We start from the raw sequence: 19,197 nt of genomic DNA on the forward strand, positions 1-19,197 counted from the left end.
TTTGATTACGGGTGACGTTTGACGAAACCAAAGTACGTAACTCCTTATGTAGGGAACCATGGTGACTTCAGGTCCAAGGACTAATAGTCATACTAGTAGCCACATGAGAAAGTATATGACACTCATATAACGATCCATGATACTTTCTCATGGTGGGTCATTCAGTATACATTCTCCAATGCATACCCATGTGTCAACTTGATATCTCTATATCCATGACTTGTGAGATCAAGCCATCGAGTTGACCTACATGCTAGTCTCGTTGCATTAACATTGTCCCTGAATGTTAATACTCGACTAGGAATGATTAAGAGTAGTGTTCCCTATATCATCTCACTATCGGTTCAACTAACCGATTGATATAGGTAAGAACCCTCTACTCAAGGACGCTATTATACTTAGTTATTTGGCACCAATACAAGTAAGTATAATAACCAAAACAAATGCCTTTATTTATATTAGAATATGATACAACAAGTCTATAATACAATCATCAAATGATTAGCTCTAGAGCTCTAACTAATAATCTCCCACTAGCACTAGTGCCAATCAGTGTAGACTCTAAGCCCCAATGACCTAGTGTGACCATCATGCTTTCTCTGTGCCCAAGCCTTGGTCATGGGATCTGCGATGTTAGCCTCTATGTGTACTCTGCAAATCTTCACATCTCCTCTCTCGATAATCTCTCGAATGAGATGAAAGCGTCGTAGTATGTGTTTGGTCCGCTGGTGTGAGCGAAGTTCCTTCGCCTATGCTATAGCTTCATTGTTGTCACAATAGAGCTCAATAGGGTCAGCAATGCTAGGAACCACCCCAAGTTCAGTGATGAACTTGCGGATCCAAACTGTCTCCTTTGCTGCTTCTGATGCAGCAATATACTCGGCCTCTGTCGTAGAATCAGCTACTGTGTCCTGCTTCGAACTCTTCCAGCTCACAGCACCACCATTTAGGAAAAACACGAACCCTGACTGCGATCGATAATCGTCCTGGTCGGTTTGGAAGCTAGCATCACTGTAACCCTTTACAGCTAGCTCGTCATCACCTCCATATATCAAGAAATATTCTTTACACTACAAGAATTTTTGCATTCAACAACACCCAATAGACAACGCTTTTTAATAAAAACGTTGTCGTTCTTTGTTTTACAACGCTTTTAGTGAAAAGCGTTGTCTATGGTATTTACTTTTTACTAAAGACAACGATTTTTAATGAAGTGTTGTCTTTAGTGTTGTTGTTTATGGTCAAAGACAACATTTTTTTAAAAAACGTTTTTTAAAGTGTTGTGTATGTTTCCCCTAAACTCACTTAAAATAAATTCGCAGCCCTCGCTTTGCTAAACTCTAAACCCTCAACGCGCGCGCGCCTTCTCCTCACCACTCCTCTCCACGAGTGCCTTCTCCTCTCCTTCTCCTCTCCACGAGTGCCTTCTCCTCTCCTTCTCCTCTCCACGAGCGCCTTCTCCTCTCCACGAGCGCCTTCTCCTCTCCTTGCCGCGTGATCTCCTCTGAACCCTAATCTCGACCCAAACTCCTCACGCAAAACTCCTCACGCCGGCCCAACTCCTCCAAGTCGAGATCCCTAATCTCGCATTTCCCCATCTCCTCAATCAAAGTCAGCTTATCCTTTCTCAAATCTCTCGAGCCCTCGACGCAGATCCAGCGGAGTGTAGACGCCGAGCGGAACAATCGCCAGGATGGTCTGTATTGCGTGCCTGTTGCCTTTGTTCTTGATCCCCGTCGTTAACGCCTTGCCTCTGCTCTTCGATCTCATCGTCGGTAAGATCTACAGGCTTTTCGGCTGGGAATACAGAAAGCCTGCAAGGGTGCCAGCTGCTTGTCCATACAAGCCTGCTTCAAAAAATGTTGATGGTTTAAATGCAGGTACAGAGTCTCTTGTGGAACCTCATAAAAATTCTGCTACACAATCTGATAAAAAAGAAGAATAGAATCAGAGTCAGCAGCTGTTTCCATGCCAAATGAACAGTTTGAAGTTTGTATAAGCATGTTAAAAAATCCTACTTAATGATCTTATGGCAGTGTGTTACATGTGGTCTAATTATATAAACGAGTGCAGTTTCTGGCTTCTTCCTGTGGTGTTATGGCACATGGATGAGATGAAATGTGCATTCGATGCTATTATTATTTCTTGAAATGTCGTCTGCTCAAAAAAAAAAAAAAAAAAAAAATCAAAGTCAGCTTACCCTTCCTAATCTTCTCACGGCTCCTCAACTCCTCTGAACCCTTCGATCTTAGTTCCTTCCTCGCAGAGCAGATTCGAGAGTAGGAGGAACGGAAGAAAGAAAGGTAAAATTTCTTCCATCCCTCTAGAATAAGATTTTGTTTATTTTTGATTATTTTCCGAACTAGCCATTTTGCCGGATTCATACTGCATCAATTTTCCCCCTCCCCTGATTGTATTTTCTCATGATTTAGTCATTCCTCGATGGCACGGATCGATGAGTACATAATCTGATGAAGACTGATTAAAAATATGGTTTGCATAGATGAGTACATAATCTGATGAAGTTTGTGCTAGGCACTATATATTTAGAGTTGTTGAAGTCAAAGTGAGGCTCAATCTGACTAAAATACCAAAACACTTTAATTAGGATTCCTGGTTCTCAATCACGTGGGAATCAAAGAGGAAGTCCTACTCAAAAGAGGATGTCCAACTTAACTAAGGAGACTTCTTATATATCATTACATTATTTTTTTCATTGAAAATGAGGTTTTTTTCCATTTTTTATTATATGTTTAATAAGGAGGTCCTGTTTAGTAAATCTACAGGCATTTTGCATATTATTGGCAACTGATGATCCTATACAGAATTGATAAACCTCTATAGTTCTACTTGTCACACTACTTTTTATTGCTTTGTACTGCTTTTGATGTTTTGATTTAATTGAAATTTGGAAGCCAATGTTAATTCATATTTTTTTCCAGGTATCTTGTTCAGATAATCACATTCATCTGCTAAAAATGCCTACAATGGATATCTCAAAATCCATATCGGGAATCAAGGTTTGTCATACCATATGGTTTAGACATCAATGCTTTGTTGGCTTAGTTTTACTGAAAACCTTTCCTGGATAAACTTTCGTATGTTGATATATTCTAGTATATCTTCAGCCTCCTTTTTCGTTTCCTCTCAAACATGAAGGATCCTGCACACAAGTTGCATTTGAGCAGACAACTGGATTAGTTGCTGTTTCCACTGAAGATTATTGTGTACAATTCTATAGCTTGTTTGACAACCATGAGGTTTCAGAGGTGATGGCTCTATTTTTGCATTCTGATATTATCATCTAGAGCTTGACATCTCTTTTTTCCTTTTAAGAAAAAGCAAGTTCTCATGATATTTATTTTATTGCTTAGGTCCAAGTGTGCAAAAGAAATTTTCAGCCTGCAGATGACGTTATGGTACGCCATTAACTAATCAAGATATATTTGCGGTGCTGTATCTGTTATGACTATTACCTTAACTTTTGTTCTGTTGTATCCGTAGCTCTTTGAGTCAATCGTCCATGCATTAGTAGGCTGTTAGTTTAGAAGCAATTCTAATTTGTAGTTTGACATTTGGAAAGAATGCATTATTTGTACCAACTGCCAAATTTCTGTAAACAGCTTGATTGGAGTTGCATTTTTATGGATTCTTTGGGTCATTTTTTGCTAAGACATTATTGCTTCCAGGAATTAGCTCTGTAAATATCACTGTTACTGTTGGGTTCCATTAACTAGAAACAAGTATATTTGATACAACTCAGTTATGGGGTACAAAAATATCCATTTTGATTCTGATTAGCCAGCCACATAGAAGGCAGGGATATAAGCTAGAAAGTACCACAATTGGTTCCTATTTGCTGGAAACTGGAAATGCACGTGTCATAACTCCCACAGGCTCTCTTTGTGGCAGTTGTGGGGTATTCAATTACATGTTTCTATTGCTGGAGTAATCAGTCATGGATTGTCTGGGACAAGATAGAGATTTAATTTAGTTTAAAGCTCAATAATTTCTGAGATTCATGCTAAACTACCATGCTAGGATTGGTGTGTAGTTTGTGTTTCAATAGAGCGAGATCACAAATTTGCACCTATTTAAATAATGTCTTGGGGATGCATTTTGAGAGAGTCAATCTTAAAATCTGCTTGGTTGCTGTCATAATTTGTTTTAAGCATGTAATTACTTTTGCATTACAACATAGATAGCTATCATAATTCTTGTAGATGATGAATTAGATCTTTGAATTTTTGGCTAACTCTTCGTGGATGTACTTGTACTTCGATGGTTGCAGCTATATGTGGCTCTTGTAGCCATTTCTCTTGATGGCTCCTTAATGGCTACCATTGATGTGACAATTCCTGAAGAAAAATTAGGGGGTTTGGTTTGTCTAAAATACTGGACTCGTGGTTCCCTAGTGGCAGAGTACTTATTATCCACTGTCATATATGAGCCTCACAGGTAAGAAGACTACAAACAGAGCTTCATCTATTGTTCTTTATTTTTTTGTTTATTTATTCTATAAATCTTTCATAACTTTGCGAATAGGGACCATCAATCTTTTAATTTTCTATGATGTCAATTGGAGAAGTATTTAATTTGGCACACCAATGTGGTCTTTCATATCAGTGAGACAAACATATTTCCTTTTCAATTTTCTAGATACTTTAGTTTTATGTAACAGAAGTTTCATTGGTTTTTAATTTCTATATAGTTTTGGTGCTTATGATTTGGTTATTATATCCGCACATTCACGCATTTCTTTTGCAATATGAAAAGCATCCTTGAATGATCAGATCATATCTTATTCCAGCATATTGAACCTTTTGATTGTTGGAAAAGAGTGATAAGTTTGATTGTTACCATTACTCATTTTAGAGAAATTCTTCAAGTTGACAATCTTGAATTAGTTAAATGTTGATCAATTTTATATTGAAACTTCATTTCTGGTCTATATGGTTATGGGCTGACGTTGCTTATCCTTGAGTGATCCATATGGTTGTGGGCTGGCTTAGCTCTTCTTTGAGTGATTGGTTGCCAAGTTGTTCTCTGCTGCTTAATAATTCTTGGTTCTTTGTTACTGCTGCCGTTATCATTACTACCATCCCATGTTTGTCCCAACTGTTTGGAATCAGTTACATGAATCTTATCCTTCGGAGCTCCAGGACAAATTATAAGATTTTCACTACTTGACTAATGTTTTCTTTGCACTTCTTTAACCCTTTACACCTTCCACTCTAACAGATAAAATAAACCACCTTTTTATATTTTCTTTACTTTCTGATGTAGTGATGCTCAAGTTTCATCTCTTGCATTTCGCCCTGGACACAACATGGCTGTCACATCATCTTATGGTGGTGATTTTAAGGTAGTGTCTATTAGGCTCTTTTCTTTCTGTTGCCCCATTGTATATAATGATTAAATGAGTAATCTATTTTTCAGGTTTGGGTTCATGGTTCTCATGCCGACAGAAATAATGAATCAATCCAGAGAACTGGTTGGAGATGCCAATCTGTTGGTTCATACAAGTATTAAATTTTGCTGCCAATGAAATGTTTTTTCCTTTATTATATTAATATCATTGCTCATTTGATGCCTTTTAGTTTTTATGATTTATTTTAACATAAAAAATTATTTGTATCGAATGAAATTGAAATAATTTGTGGAAGCAGACAGCTTTCAAATCAAGCAGAGATATTTAAAGTAATACTTGTATTTGATGCTACTCAGAGCTGAACCAGTTGATTGGGCGTATGGAACTTGCAATTTTGTATATACATTAATTATGAAAAAAAGATACTGTTTCTTAATTTAAAGGATGCCTTGTTTTTTAATTGAATTATTGGTGAAATCTTTAAACTATTTTTTGAAATTATTTGCTTGCATATATTTCTTTTCCCATCATATAGTGTTGTTGCACAGTGGAACTCCCATGAAATTAATTTCTTTGAATTGATGACAGGGGAAAATCATTAACAGCTGCTGCTTTTTCTGCCGATGGATCAGTCCTTGCTATTGCAGCTGAGACTATAATTACATTATGGGATCCAGATTCCAATATTCTTGTGGCTATGATTGGAGATACACTTTCGGTAATCATCATTTTGCCTATATTGTTATCTGGCAAATCGAAATAGCAGTGAATGTCCTTACATCTGTTTTTTTTTCCTTTTTCTTGTACAGCCAATTACAAAGCCTTCATTTGTTGGGGAATCAGAATATCTGGTGTCCTATACACACGGTTTAAAGCCACAACTTTCAGTTTGGAGTACTTCAAATTTGGCATTGTACTGGTCTCACGGGATTGTTACAGAAGGTGTGCATTTTTTGGCTCTTAAATGATCGTAGTATAAATCCAAGACTAAAAGAACCAGAAAATTAAAATGAAATAAAAAGAACCAGTCCATTTTTGGCACTTTAGATGTTCATGTCAACAGTTCCATACAACAACAATCTTGAGTCCTAAAGCTTCTATTTTGCAAGTGTCTCTAGCATACATGCACTAATATTAATAAATTGCAAATGTCCAAAATAGGCAGCAAGAACCAGTCCATTGTTGGACCAGTATAAACTTACCGTGGCTTTGCGAATGGTGTATGATTACAAACAAAGCTCACATTTTGTGAAATATTTATAGAATTTTTTATATTTCTTTAACTTTATACTATTTTCTCTTTGAGTAGTTAGAAGATTGTAATCTTTTGTCTTGTTGATGGTTCCCATTTTTTTACAGCCGTAAGCTGTTCCCATGATGAATCTCAATTCGCCGTCTTAGCTCTTCTCAGTTCAGCAGGTGATGCTGATGCAAAAGGAAATGGGGTAATATTTTTCTTCGATGTGGAAGATCCTGTTCCTGTGGCAACCTAAGAGGAATAAGTCATTTCCTCGATGGCACGGATGAATACCTAAAATCCATCCTCTACTCCACCATTCTTTGCCACTCCTCAAGCCGAAACAACTGCAAAGGTAGAGTCAACATCAAGTATTACATTGTGCCTGGCTACAAGAAGACCGGGGCCGCAAAATCCAATAAAGACAGGTCAAACATCAAGTAGCATTTTGTAACTTATTCCTCTTAGGTTATATGCTTGGTTAATATATATGCTTAGAACTTGTAAAGACAGGTCAAACATTAATATGCTTGGTTAATATATCCATCTACAACACTCCCGCTTTTTCCTCTAAATATGATTTTCATTTAGCACAGAACTAATGCCAATTTTTTTATTTTGATGCAGTGTTTAAAGAGCTTGAGTAGAAGTTGGCCCTAAAGAAAACTTGTCAGTTACGATATAAACACACTTACGGTATGAATTACATGTATATATAACATTGACATATTATTTAGTACGAGATTTACATGTATGAAAGTTTTCATACAAAATTTCTTGATTGCCTACAACCCCAGGTGTGCTGATGACAAGTTGAAGAAGATGGCTCTAAGAGTGATAGCTGAAAGCCTTTCAGAAGAAGAGATTGTTGGACTTAAAGAAGCAATTCCATGCGATGGACACCAACAACAGCGGTTAGTCAATGATGAGGTTTTGTAAAACTTGTGTGTTTGAAAAATTATTGTCATGAAGTTAAGGATAACTTGTATGATACAAATTTAATTTGTGGATCAATATGTATACATTTTGTTTGTATAATATAAAGTTTTATTTATTTGTTAAATAGTCTTATTATAAAAATGATTGTGGTTGTGGATATTCAATTATATGTAAATTTTGAGTATTTTTTATAATTTTTGCTATTTAATTAAGAAAAACACTATTTTTTATAAATTTAAAAAGACAACGTTTTTAAGTAATAAAAGACAACGCTTAAAAAACAATGTCTTTGAGACCAACCACAACGCTTTTAAAGCGTTGTCTTTGATATGTGCATTTTTACAACAGCATCTTTAACAACGCTTTTTAAGAACGAATAGACAACGCTTAAAAAGCGTTGTCTTTGTGACCAACCACAACGCTTTTAAAGTGTTGTCTTTGATATGTGCATTTTTACAACAGCATCTATAACAACGCTTTTTAAGAACGAAAAGACAACGCTTAAAAAGCGTTGTCTTTGTGACCAACCACAACGCTTTTAAAGCGTTGTCTTTGATATGACTTTCTACAACACCATCTACAACATCACTTTTTAAGTACATACGACAACGCCAAAAAAGCGTTGTTGTTTAGCTTTTTTCTTGTAGTGTTAGTTCTTCTTAAGTACTTAAGAATATTCTTGAACGCTATCCAGTGACTTTCACTTGGATCTGACTGGTATCTGCTCGTCATGCTCAAAGCATACGAGAAGTCAGGACGAGTACATAGCATGGCGTACATGATAGATCCTATGGCTGAGGCATAAGGGATCTGATTCATGCGGTCTCTCTCCTCTCTAGAAGAGGGACCTTGAGTCTTCGAAAGACTCACGCCATGTGACATCAGTAGAAATCCCTTCTTGGAGTTCTGCATGGCAATCCGAAGGAGTACCTTGTCAATGTATGTACTCTGACTTAGGCCAAGCAATCTCTTAGATCTATCCCTATAGATCTGTATGCCTAGAATGCGGGATGCCTCACCTAAGTCCTTCATTAAGAAACAAGTCCCTAGCCAAGTCTTGACAGACTATAGCAAAGGGATGTCTTTCCCAATGAGTAGTATGTCATCCACATACAATATGAGGAAGACAACTATATCCCCTACAACCTTCTTGTAGACACAAGGTTCATCTTCATTCTTGATGAAACCAAACTATTTGATTGCATCATCGAATCGAAGATTTCAGCTCCAAGAATCTTGCTTTAGTCCATAAATGGACCTATGCAGCTTGCATACTCTGCTAGTATGCTGTGGATCTACAAAACTCTCAGGTTGTGTCATGTACACATCCTCGAGCAGGTTTCCATTCAGAAATGCGGTTTTGACATCCATCTACCATATCTCATAATCATGGTATGCTGCAATAGCAAGCATGATCCGAATGGACTTAAACATCGCTATTGGAGAAAAGGTTTCATCATAGTCAATACCATGAATTTGCTTGAAACCTTTAGCTACCAAGCGACCCTTATAGATAAGTCCATCCATGTCAGTCTTTCTCTTAAAGACCCACTTACACCCAATGGGTTTTACCCCTACAGGTGGATCAACCAAATTCCATACTTGGTTGGTGTACATGGATTCCATTTCGGATCTCATGGCCTCTAGCCATTTCTCGGAATCTGGTCTCATCACAGCTTCCTGATAGGTGGTAAGCTCATCCTCTATGAGCACAACGTCATCATGATTAGACAAGAGAAATGAGTATCTCTCAGGCTGACGACGTACCCTATCAGACCTGCGAAGAGGTATGTCTACTTGAACTGGTTGTTGTTCCTCAACTCCTTGTGGAACAACATCATCCACAACACTTTGTGGTTCCAATTCAACTTCCATCGAGGCTTTAGTGCTATGGTCTGCATCTTGAACTTCTTCAAGATCGAACATACTCCCACTAGTTTTTCTAGAAACAAAGTCTCTTTCTAGAAAGACCCCAGTCTTTGCCACAACTACCTTGTGCTGACTGGGAATGTAGAAGTAATATCCCTTAGTTTCCTTGGGATATCCAATAAAGTAGCACTTGTCGGATTTGGGTCCCAATTTGTCTGACACTTGAGGTCTAACGTAAGCCTCGCAACCCCAAATCCTCATAAAAGATACCTGGGCATCTCTCCCAGTCCATATCCTATATGGTGTCTTTATCACGGCCTTGGATGGAACTCGGTTGAGTATAAAAGCTGTCGTGTCTAGAGCATAGCCCCAAAGAAATGTAGGAAGATCTGTGTGACTCATCATGGACCGTACCATATCAAATAGGATACGATTTCTCCTTTCGGATACACCATTCCACTATGGTGTTCCAGGAGGAGTGAGTTGGGATAGGATCCCACACTCAGCTAGATAGTCACGAAACTCATGGCTAAGGTATTCACTACCTCGATCTAATCGAAGTATCTTAATACTCTTGCTAAGCTGGTTCTGTACTTCATTCTTGAATTCTTTGAACTTTTCAAAGGATTCAGACTTATGTGTCATCAAGTACGCATAACCATATCTACTGAAATCATTAGTAAATGTGATGAAGTACCTATAACCGCCTCTAGCAGCGACATTGAAAGGGTCACATACATCACTATGTATAAGTCCTAACAAATCAGTCGCTCTTTCGCTGTGCCCACTAAAGGAAGTCTTGGTCATCTTGCCTAGTAGGCATTGTTGGGGTTGCAAGGTTGCAAACTAGTCCCATATTGGAAACACATGGGAAAGATCATGGGTTTATAAGAGAAAAGATATCTCCATTGGCATGAGGCCTTTTGGGGAGAGCCCAAGAGCAAAACCATGAGGGCTTAGGCCCAAAGTGGACAATATCATGTCATTGTGGAGATATCTAAATTCTTTTCGATCCTACAATTGGTATCAGAGCCCGGACTGCCAGAAGGTTTAACCACCGACTGTGCACAAGAGTTATGGTCTGATTGAACCATGTGAGTACAATATTGACCTCGAACAAAGAAAGTGGGGGCTCCTATGTTCAGATCAAGAGGACCAGACACCAGGCAGGAAGTCCTAGTTGTGTCTAGGCAAGGAAAGTCCTAGTAGGTCGGGTGGACCGAGGGGCAGGAAGTCCTAGTTGCGGCTAGGCAAGGAAGTCCTAGTAGGTCGGGTAGACCGAGGGGCAGGAAGACCTGGTGGGTCGAGGATCGGACGTGGGAAGCCTATGGTCCTTTGTTTGAGGGGGGGGGATTGTTGGGGTTGCAAGGTTGCAAACTAGTCCCATATTGGAAACACATGGGAAAGATCATGGGTTTATAAGAGAAAAGATATATCCATTGGCATGAGGCCTTTTGGGGAGAGCCCAAGAGCAAAATCATGAGGGCTTAGGCCCAAAGTGGACAATATCATGTCATTGTGGAGATATCTAAATTCTTTTCGATCCTACAGGCATGACTCGCACGTCTCATAAGATTCAAAATCAAATGAGTCCAGCAAACCATCCTTATGGAGCTGGGATAAGCGCTTGTCATTTATATGACCTAAGCGACAGTGCCAGAGATAGGTTTGGTTCATGTCATTTAACTTGAACCTTTTGGTATTTATGTTATAGATAGGGCTTTCAAGGTCTAGAATGTAGAGTCCGTTCATCAGAGGTGCACTACAATAGAATATATCTTTTAAATAAACAAAACAACATTTGTCCTTTATTATAAAAGAGAAACCTTTCTTGTCCAAACAAGAAACTAAAATTATGTTCTTAGTTAAAGTAGGAACATAACAACATTCATCTAATTCTAATACAAGCCCAGAGGGTAGAGATAGAAAATAAGTCCCTACAACAACAGCAGCAACCTGTGCTCCATTTCCTACGCGTAGGTCCACCTCGCCCTTTGCCAATGCCCTGCTATTTCTCAGCGTCTACACATTAGTACAAATGTGAGAAGCACATCTGGTATCTAATACCCATAATGAAGAAATAGATAGATTGACTTCTATAACATATATACCTGAAGTGGAAGTCTCACTTCACTTCTTCTTAAGAACTTCCAGGTACACCTTGCAGTTCCTCTTCCAGTACCCGGTCTAACCACAGTAGAAACAGGTAGCATCCCTGGCGACCCCTCATTTAGGCTTCAGTGCCTTGCCTTTTCCCTTGGCTTGGGGCTTTCCCTTGCCTCTGGGCTTGCCCTTGCCCTTATTTTTTTGAACCAACAGAACAGAGTTGGGCTTAACCTTCTTAAGGTTCAGCTCAGCAGTTCTTAACATGCTAAGCAGCTCGGGCAGTGTCTTGTCAATTTCGTTCATGTTGTAGTTTAGAACGAATTGACTATAGCTATCCGGCAAGGATTGCAAGATCAGGTCAGTGGCCAGCTCTTGGCCAAGCGGGAATCCCAACCTCTGTAGGTTTTCTATGTACCCAATCATTTTGAGTGCATATGGGCCTACGGGAGCCTCGTCTGACATCTTGCATTGAAATTGTGCCTTAGAGATCTCGAATCTCTCGTGCCTCGCTTGTCCTTGATACAGTTGATGAAGATGTTCAACCATATCGTAAGCGCCCATCAACTCGTGTTGCTTTTGAAGCTCAGAGTTCATGGTCGCGAGCATTAGACAAGACACATCTAATGCGTCATCTTGATGCTTCTTGTAAGAGTCTCGGTCAGCTCGCGTGGCAGTGGCAGGAGGAGCCTCCGGAATGGGCTGCTCCAGAACGTACAGTTTATGTTCCTGAGTGAGAACTATTCTCAAGTTCCTGTACCAGTCCAGGAAATTTGCTCCGTTGGGCTTGTCCTTCTCAATGATAGAACGCAGGGAGAAAGAGTTCGTATTCGACGTCATGGTTATCTACAACAGAAAAATACAGAAAATAAATATCATATTCTTTTAAGTCATTTAATTAGGCCTTTAACTAAATGATGCTCTCACTGAATTCTATAATTCATGTGGGACAAGATCCACATCATACTATGCCTTGAGTTAGCTTTGGCTAAATCGCCCAAGACTTAGTATGATCGGTAGGTAACAATTTACCAATTACATCTCTATGCAACTCTTGTTTATAGGATCATGATCCGTATTTATATTAAAACTCGAGTTAGCTTTGGCTAATACGCCCAAGAATTAATATAAATGTGATTTTGACCTATCTACCAACCATTGGAAAATGCCTATAGTTAAACTCGATCCAATTGAGTTAACTAGTTACTCAATCTAATTGAGTTGTACTCACCCATGCGTTGATAAGCGGGACAAAGATTGTCCCTCCGTACCCTACCTAGATAATATGTGTTGCTCTGCTTTGGCAGATTTAACAACACATGTGATCGAGGTAGTGATAGGTATCATGGCACGGTAGGCATTTGAGTTGACGCGGTTGAGATCTAATCTAATTGAGAGGGTGCATCTTGTACATGATTTAGATCTAATCTAATCATTAGGCACTAATTAATTACTAATTATGCATCACATACACTCAAGCAATTAATTAAATTATTTGTGATTAGTCATGGCCCTACTAAGATCTTCTCAAGCCAATGAGAAGATCGGATGGTCAACCTAAGGTCAACAGCTTCTCAAGCTCCTCCCTTTGACCACCTTGTGTTGCTCGCGCCCTCCTCATAACTCCGTCTCGAGTGGACCTTTCACCGCTCCAATTTTGTACATTACAATTTTTTGAAACTCGAGTTACATTCGAGTCTAAACTAATTTACAACAAGAATATAAAATAGAGAAAGGCACGACGCGCAAGTCGATAATCAAATATACAACACGCACATCACATGACGACACGCTGGCCGTATTATGAATTATAACACATTTCCAATCAAATTGGGTCTTTTGGGGCCAATACTATCATAAAATTATACATAATTATAAATTATGTATTTTCTATAATTTTCTGTAATTTTTACTATAATTTTTACAATTTTTATGAGTAAAATTCCCAGCGGTTCCGTTTAGCGGGTTTTCGGGCTTAATCGCGGAACGAATCCCCTTGCGGGGCCAAGGGCAGCGCCCTTACCCGTGATGTAACCATCGCGAGTGTTCCTTAGTGATCCTACAGAGCCTTAGCCCGCTGTCCCAAAAAGATTTGGGGCGAAACCTTGCCGTTTCGAAAAATCTTCTCGGTAGTCGAAGCCTACAAGTGTCGAAACACTTGTGCTTCGCTTCTACAAGAAAAATACCCATAAAAACTTTAAAAATAGGAAATTCACAGAATTTTACAGAACTGATATTTTCATAAAAATACAAAATAAACTCGTACAAGACTTCGTACGTGGCTCTGATACCACTGTTGGAATTTTCGGGCCGCGAAAATCGCTTTTTCGCGTCGCGGAAACCCCGAAACCCCCGTCACCGGATCCGTGCGAAGAATAAAATTTCGAAAAACCTTCAAGTACGAGTTTACTAACTCTAGATCTACATTAGAGTTCTTGATGGTTAAGAGTTTTTACCCTTGATTCGCACCCTTCGCAAATCCCGCTCGTCCAAGGTGTCGGATCTAAAGATTGTCAAAGTAGACAATCCTCTACATGTATCCACACGAACAAAAGAGGGAGAAAACCAAACTAAAGTGTGCTAGCACCTTAGTAGGGTTCGGCCAAGGTAGGATGAGAGGGAGAGAAGAAAGAGCTCAAGGAGGAAGAAGATAGAATGAATGCCTTGAATGAAAAAAATTCATTCTCATTCATTTTGAGTGGCTGGCCACAATTGTAACTCCCTTACAATTGATGTGGCCGGACACATTAAATGAAAAGGGGTTTGTAACCTCCATGATGTGGCACACACATGTGCTAGCTTTGATGATGTGGCACATCATCATTAGTCCTCCTATTGCCAACTCACAAATGAGATGGCAAATGGTCAAGTCAAACTTGACCTTTCATCTTCCTTCTAAAGTCAAGTCAAACTTGACCAAATCTCTCTCATGGTTGATCTAATCTAACCATTTGATTCAAACCAACTTAATATAATGAATCTAATTCATTTAATTAAATTGATTCAATGAGTCATAATCTAAATTAGACTCATTGAACACATGAATCAACTTGAGTCCAACTCAATTAGCCTAACTTGGATTACTCTTAATCCAATTTGGTTCAATACATGAACCTAATCCTCTTGGTTCATCATATGAACTAATCTCCATCTAATTGTCCTTAGTGTGTGACCCTATATGTTCTTGTAACGTTGGCAATGCCCCTAAACCCATTTAGGAGCATAAGTAATGAGCGGTATCTAGCAACACATCATTACTACCCAAGTTACAAGAATGTTGAGATCCAACATCACCTTGTGACTACTAGTTGTGACTCCTCACAATATATGACAAGTGTTCTTCTATCCTAGACATCTAGATTGATCAATGTGAGACATAGACCGTGTCATCCTCTGACCAATCTAAATCTTGAACTCCAAGTAGACTCACTAAATCAAATGAGCTCAATATCTCATATTGACTCATTTGGGCATGGCCATGCACTTCGTGGTCTCACTCTATCAAGAATATCGATGTCACTCCCCGTCATATAGGAGGGATGTCACTCACATCTATCCACATAATTTGTTACATACCCAGTAATCGCCTTTATAGTCCACCCAGTTATGGGTGACGTTTGACGAAACCAAAGTACGTAACTCCTTATATAGGGAACCATGGTGACTTCAGGTCCAAGGACTAATAATCATACTAATAGCCACATGAGAAAGTATATGACACTCATATAATGACCCATGATACTTTCTCATGGCGGGTCATTCAGTATACATTCTCCAATGTATACCCATGTGTCAACTTGATATCTCTATATCCATGACTTGTGAGATCAAGTCATCGAGTTGACCTACATGCTAGTCTCGTCACATTAACATTGTCCCTGAATGTTAATACTCGACTAGGAATGATTAAGAGTAGTGTTCCCTATATCATCTCACTATCAGTTCAACTAACCGATTGATATAGGTAAGAACCCTCTACTCAAGGACGCTATTATACTTAGTTATTTAGCACCAATACAAGTAAGTATAATAACCAAAACAAATGCCTTTATTTATATAAGAATATGATATAATAAGGTCATAATACAATCATCAAATGATTGACTCTAGGGCTCTAACTAACAGAAAGGTCGCTGGATCGATGTTCTAGATGGCGTGGAACGACACCAGAGTGATTCTCCTTTTAACGGCTCGCCTCCCGGCCCCCCCCCCCCCCCCCCCCCGACGGAAAAAGGGTTAAAACCCTTTTTTTTAGGCTAGGGTGCGGCGGCACGACCGTGCAAGGATGGCACGATCGTGCCATTTCTTGGCTCTGCATGCGCTATACGGTCGTGCCAATTGTCATGACCGTGTGATGCTGGCACTCACCTTCTGGGGGTACAACTATGCAGGGTTGCATGGTCATGTGCTGCTTGGTCTCGGTCATGGGGGGCACGACCGTACAGGGTTGCACGGCCGTGTTCTGATCCGCCTCTGGTTTGGTCGTACGGTCGTGCAAGGGTTGCACGATCGTACACTTCGTCTCTTCTGTTTGGCCACACGGTCGTGCAAGGTTTATACTACCGTGTTCTCTGGCTCTCTCCGGTACGTCGATAAGCGTTGTTTTTGCTCCGAAAGTTGTCCCTATCAACATAAAACCAAAGAGTATATATGATGAATACATGATAAAAGAAATGATCATACAAAGAATACGTACGTATAAAGCAAGTGAATGTGCGTAAAAACATGCATAAACCATCATAACATTTACGCACATCAGTCGTGTGGATCTTTACGATCGTGTAAGACATCCAGTGACAAAGAATGGCATGCCCCTGTGAGAGCCACACTGCCGTGTGACTCTAGCCCAGAGGGAAGTAGGCAAGGTTGTGTGAGATTCACACAGCCGTGCCACGGGCCATGTGGCACCCAAACCCCCTGCTCTATATAAGGGTTTCTCATCTTTTGAAAAGGAGGAGACTCTGCCTTTGGGGAGATGGAACCTTGAGGCTTTCCTTCACCTTTTGGGAGTTGATCCGGCGATTTCAAGGAGTTTTTCATCCAAGATTCAACTCTGGTGGCACGGATTGGTTCCAAAGATCACTCGTCTTCTTTAGATAAGCATTTCTTCTTTATCTTCTTGATTGAGATCGAAATGTTTACGATCATCTTGTCTTCAGTTCTTTTCTCTTGTTTCATGGACTAGATCTCCTTGTTCTAGGATGGAGGGAGTATTTGTGATGTGAATTGATGTATCAATTCATGGATTTGCCAACTTCTTGTTTCAATGATGTTGTTATGTTTTGTATCAATTCAATCTTGTGTGGATTGTTGTGGTTGGATCTAATTACCATTCTTGATTGGTTGTTTGTAATTCTTGTGGATCTTGTAGAAGAATTCTCTAGATTGTATGACCGAGGGGCATCGTGATAGGGCTGCCCCGTTAATGGACATTTACGGGACCACCTTGAAGGGTGATGCAAGAATCTACAAAGAAGAAGGATAATGAATGTGTTGTACTCTATATCTTGATGTGAATTGATTAGTGATGAGTTTCTATGTTGTATGACAAAGGGGCGTCAAGACAGGGCTGCCCCGTTAACGAACTTCATAGGGATCATTTCTATTTAGTTTCTTAAGGTGTTGATTAATGTCCCTAGCCGATGTCTATAGAAGATAACCGACAACTTCTTGCAAATGCATGACAATTGAGGATAAGGTTGGTAGACCATATTACATTGATAAGTATCACAAAGAAACCAAATCTCCTAGAACTTCCATAAGACCTAGTTTCCTACATTACCTTTCTATTTCTATTTTCTAGTTTTGGTTTTAGTCCGTGTAATTCTTGTTCAATTGTTTAGCTAATTCATTTTGATACATCTTTAGTAATTATAACCAGTCCCTGTGGATACGATATCTTTTTGTATTACTGACGACGTATCCGTACACTTACGGAGACGTAACAAGTTTTTGGCGCCGTTGCTGGGGACTGCATCTATAACATTAGAGATTATCATTTGAGTTAAACTAAACTTTTCTTTGTTTTTCTTACATCTAACTTGTAACTAGTTTTTTAATTCTATTCTTTAATTTTTCTTTGCATTCTTTTATTCTTTTTGTTGTGAATCAAATTCTTTGGTTCTTTATTCTTTGTAAATCAAATTTTGCAATCTTATTCTTGTGTATGCGAAGATCTAACTTTGCAAGAGATTTATTTCCTCTTGATCCTGAAATTGATAGAACCTTTCATAGAAAGAAAACCTCACAAAGACAACAAGAAGATCAAGAACACTTAAACATCGCGAACAAACCACTTAAAGATTATGCAACACCATATGCTAGAGGGCCAATAATTTTGAGATAAAGCCTGCAATAATCACTATGGTGCAACAAAATCAATTTGGTGGAGGATCGCATGAAGATCCTAATCAACACTTGGAAGTTTTCTATGAAATCTGTGGTACCATGAAAATGAATGGTGTACCTTCAGAAGCAATGAGATTATTATTATTTGGATTTTGTTTATGAGATAGAGCTAAACAATGGTTGAATTCTTTAGCTCTAAATAGCATTACCACTTGGGAGCAATGTGAGCAGCAATTCTTAGACAACTCATATGAGAAATCTTATTACAAGCTTCAGACAGTCAGACTCAGAATCCTTATTTGAAGCATGGGATAGATACAATAATATGCTCAGACAATGCCCACATCACGGATTAGAGAAGTGGTTAGTGTTGCACACATTTTATAACTGCATCAACTACCATACTAAGGTGTTCCTAGATTCAACTGCTGGAGGGGCACTTATGAATAAGAGTTTAGATGAGGCTGAAGATATAATTGAAAGTGTAGCACAGAATCATCATCAACGGGCAACTAAAAGAAGTGGAGGCTATTCTTATCCAAACCCAACAAAGGCATCAGGGAAATTTGATGTAGATGAAATCACTATGATGTCTACAAAATTGGATGCTCTTACAAAGAAGCTAGAAAATATGGGAACAAGTACTAGTACAGTCAATGCCATTATATGTTGTTGTGAAATATATGGGAGTTCTGATCATGCTCAAGGCTTATGTCCTCTAGGAGCTATCTCAGCACGAATCAATCAATTAGAACAATGTGATGCTATCATGAGCTATAATCAGAGACAAAACAATCCATATTCAAATACACACAACCCTGGGTGGAAGAATCATCCTAATTTTTCCTATAGAAACAATCAAGAATAAGGACCATCTATGGGGGCAAGACCAAGGTTCCAACCTGAGCAACAAAAATTTCCAACAACAACTACCTTCTCAAGGCTATCAATCTTCTAAAATTGAGAAAATGCTTGAGGAAATTATTTCTAGTCAAAATGAAATGAAGCAAGATATCTTGAAGTTAACTCGGAGAATGGATAATTCTAACAAGCATCAGAAAATTTTAGATAGCCAAATTGCCCAGTTGACTTCTTCATCTTCAAGAGCACCAGGATAATTTCCTGGAAAACCTGATGTTAATCCTATAGAGTACTACAATCAAATTGAACTTAGGAGCGAACGGACCTTGGGGGATCCTCAAGTGACAGCTCCAAAAGGGATGAAAACTGAAGAAGAGCTCTCTCCTTCAACACTTGAACCTATTCAAATTTAGGATGAAGAGGAGAGTACCAATAAGGTTGAAGAGACTCTTCCACTTAACCCACAAAA

At 39.0% G+C, this 19,197-nt stretch overlaps 1 protein-coding gene and 1 non-coding gene across 2 annotated transcripts; one reads left to right on the forward strand and one right to left on the reverse strand.

Moving 5' to 3' along the window:
* The first annotated feature begins 2,939 nt into the window (after positions 1 to 2,939).
* Positions 2,940 to 6,864, forward strand: LOC122043679 (WD repeat-containing protein 75-like). Its single transcript, XM_042604281.1, has 9 exons — positions 2,940 to 3,020; positions 3,129 to 3,269; positions 3,375 to 3,419; positions 4,292 to 4,458; positions 5,287 to 5,365; positions 5,440 to 5,525; positions 5,960 to 6,089; positions 6,181 to 6,313; positions 6,731 to 6,864. Exons 1-9 carry the CDS (start codon positions 2,979 to 2,981, stop codon positions 6,862 to 6,864), a joined length of 957 nt encoding a protein of 318 aa, XP_042460215.1. The 5' UTR covers positions 2,940 to 2,978.
* An 11,250-nt stretch (positions 6,865 to 18,114) lies between these two features.
* LOC122044627 lies at positions 18,115 to 18,221 on the reverse strand. The gene has a single exon (XR_006129658.1). It is a non-coding gene; the product is annotated as a small nucleolar RNA R71 (small nucleolar RNA).
* Positions 18,222 to 19,197: the final 976 nt, after the last annotated feature.

The sequence above is a fragment of the Zingiber officinale genome, chromosome 2A (assembly GCF_018446385.1).
Source record: "Zingiber officinale cultivar Zhangliang chromosome 2A, Zo_v1.1, whole genome shotgun sequence".
Lineage (NCBI taxonomy): Eukaryota > Viridiplantae > Streptophyta > Magnoliopsida > Zingiberales > Zingiberaceae > Zingiber > Zingiber officinale.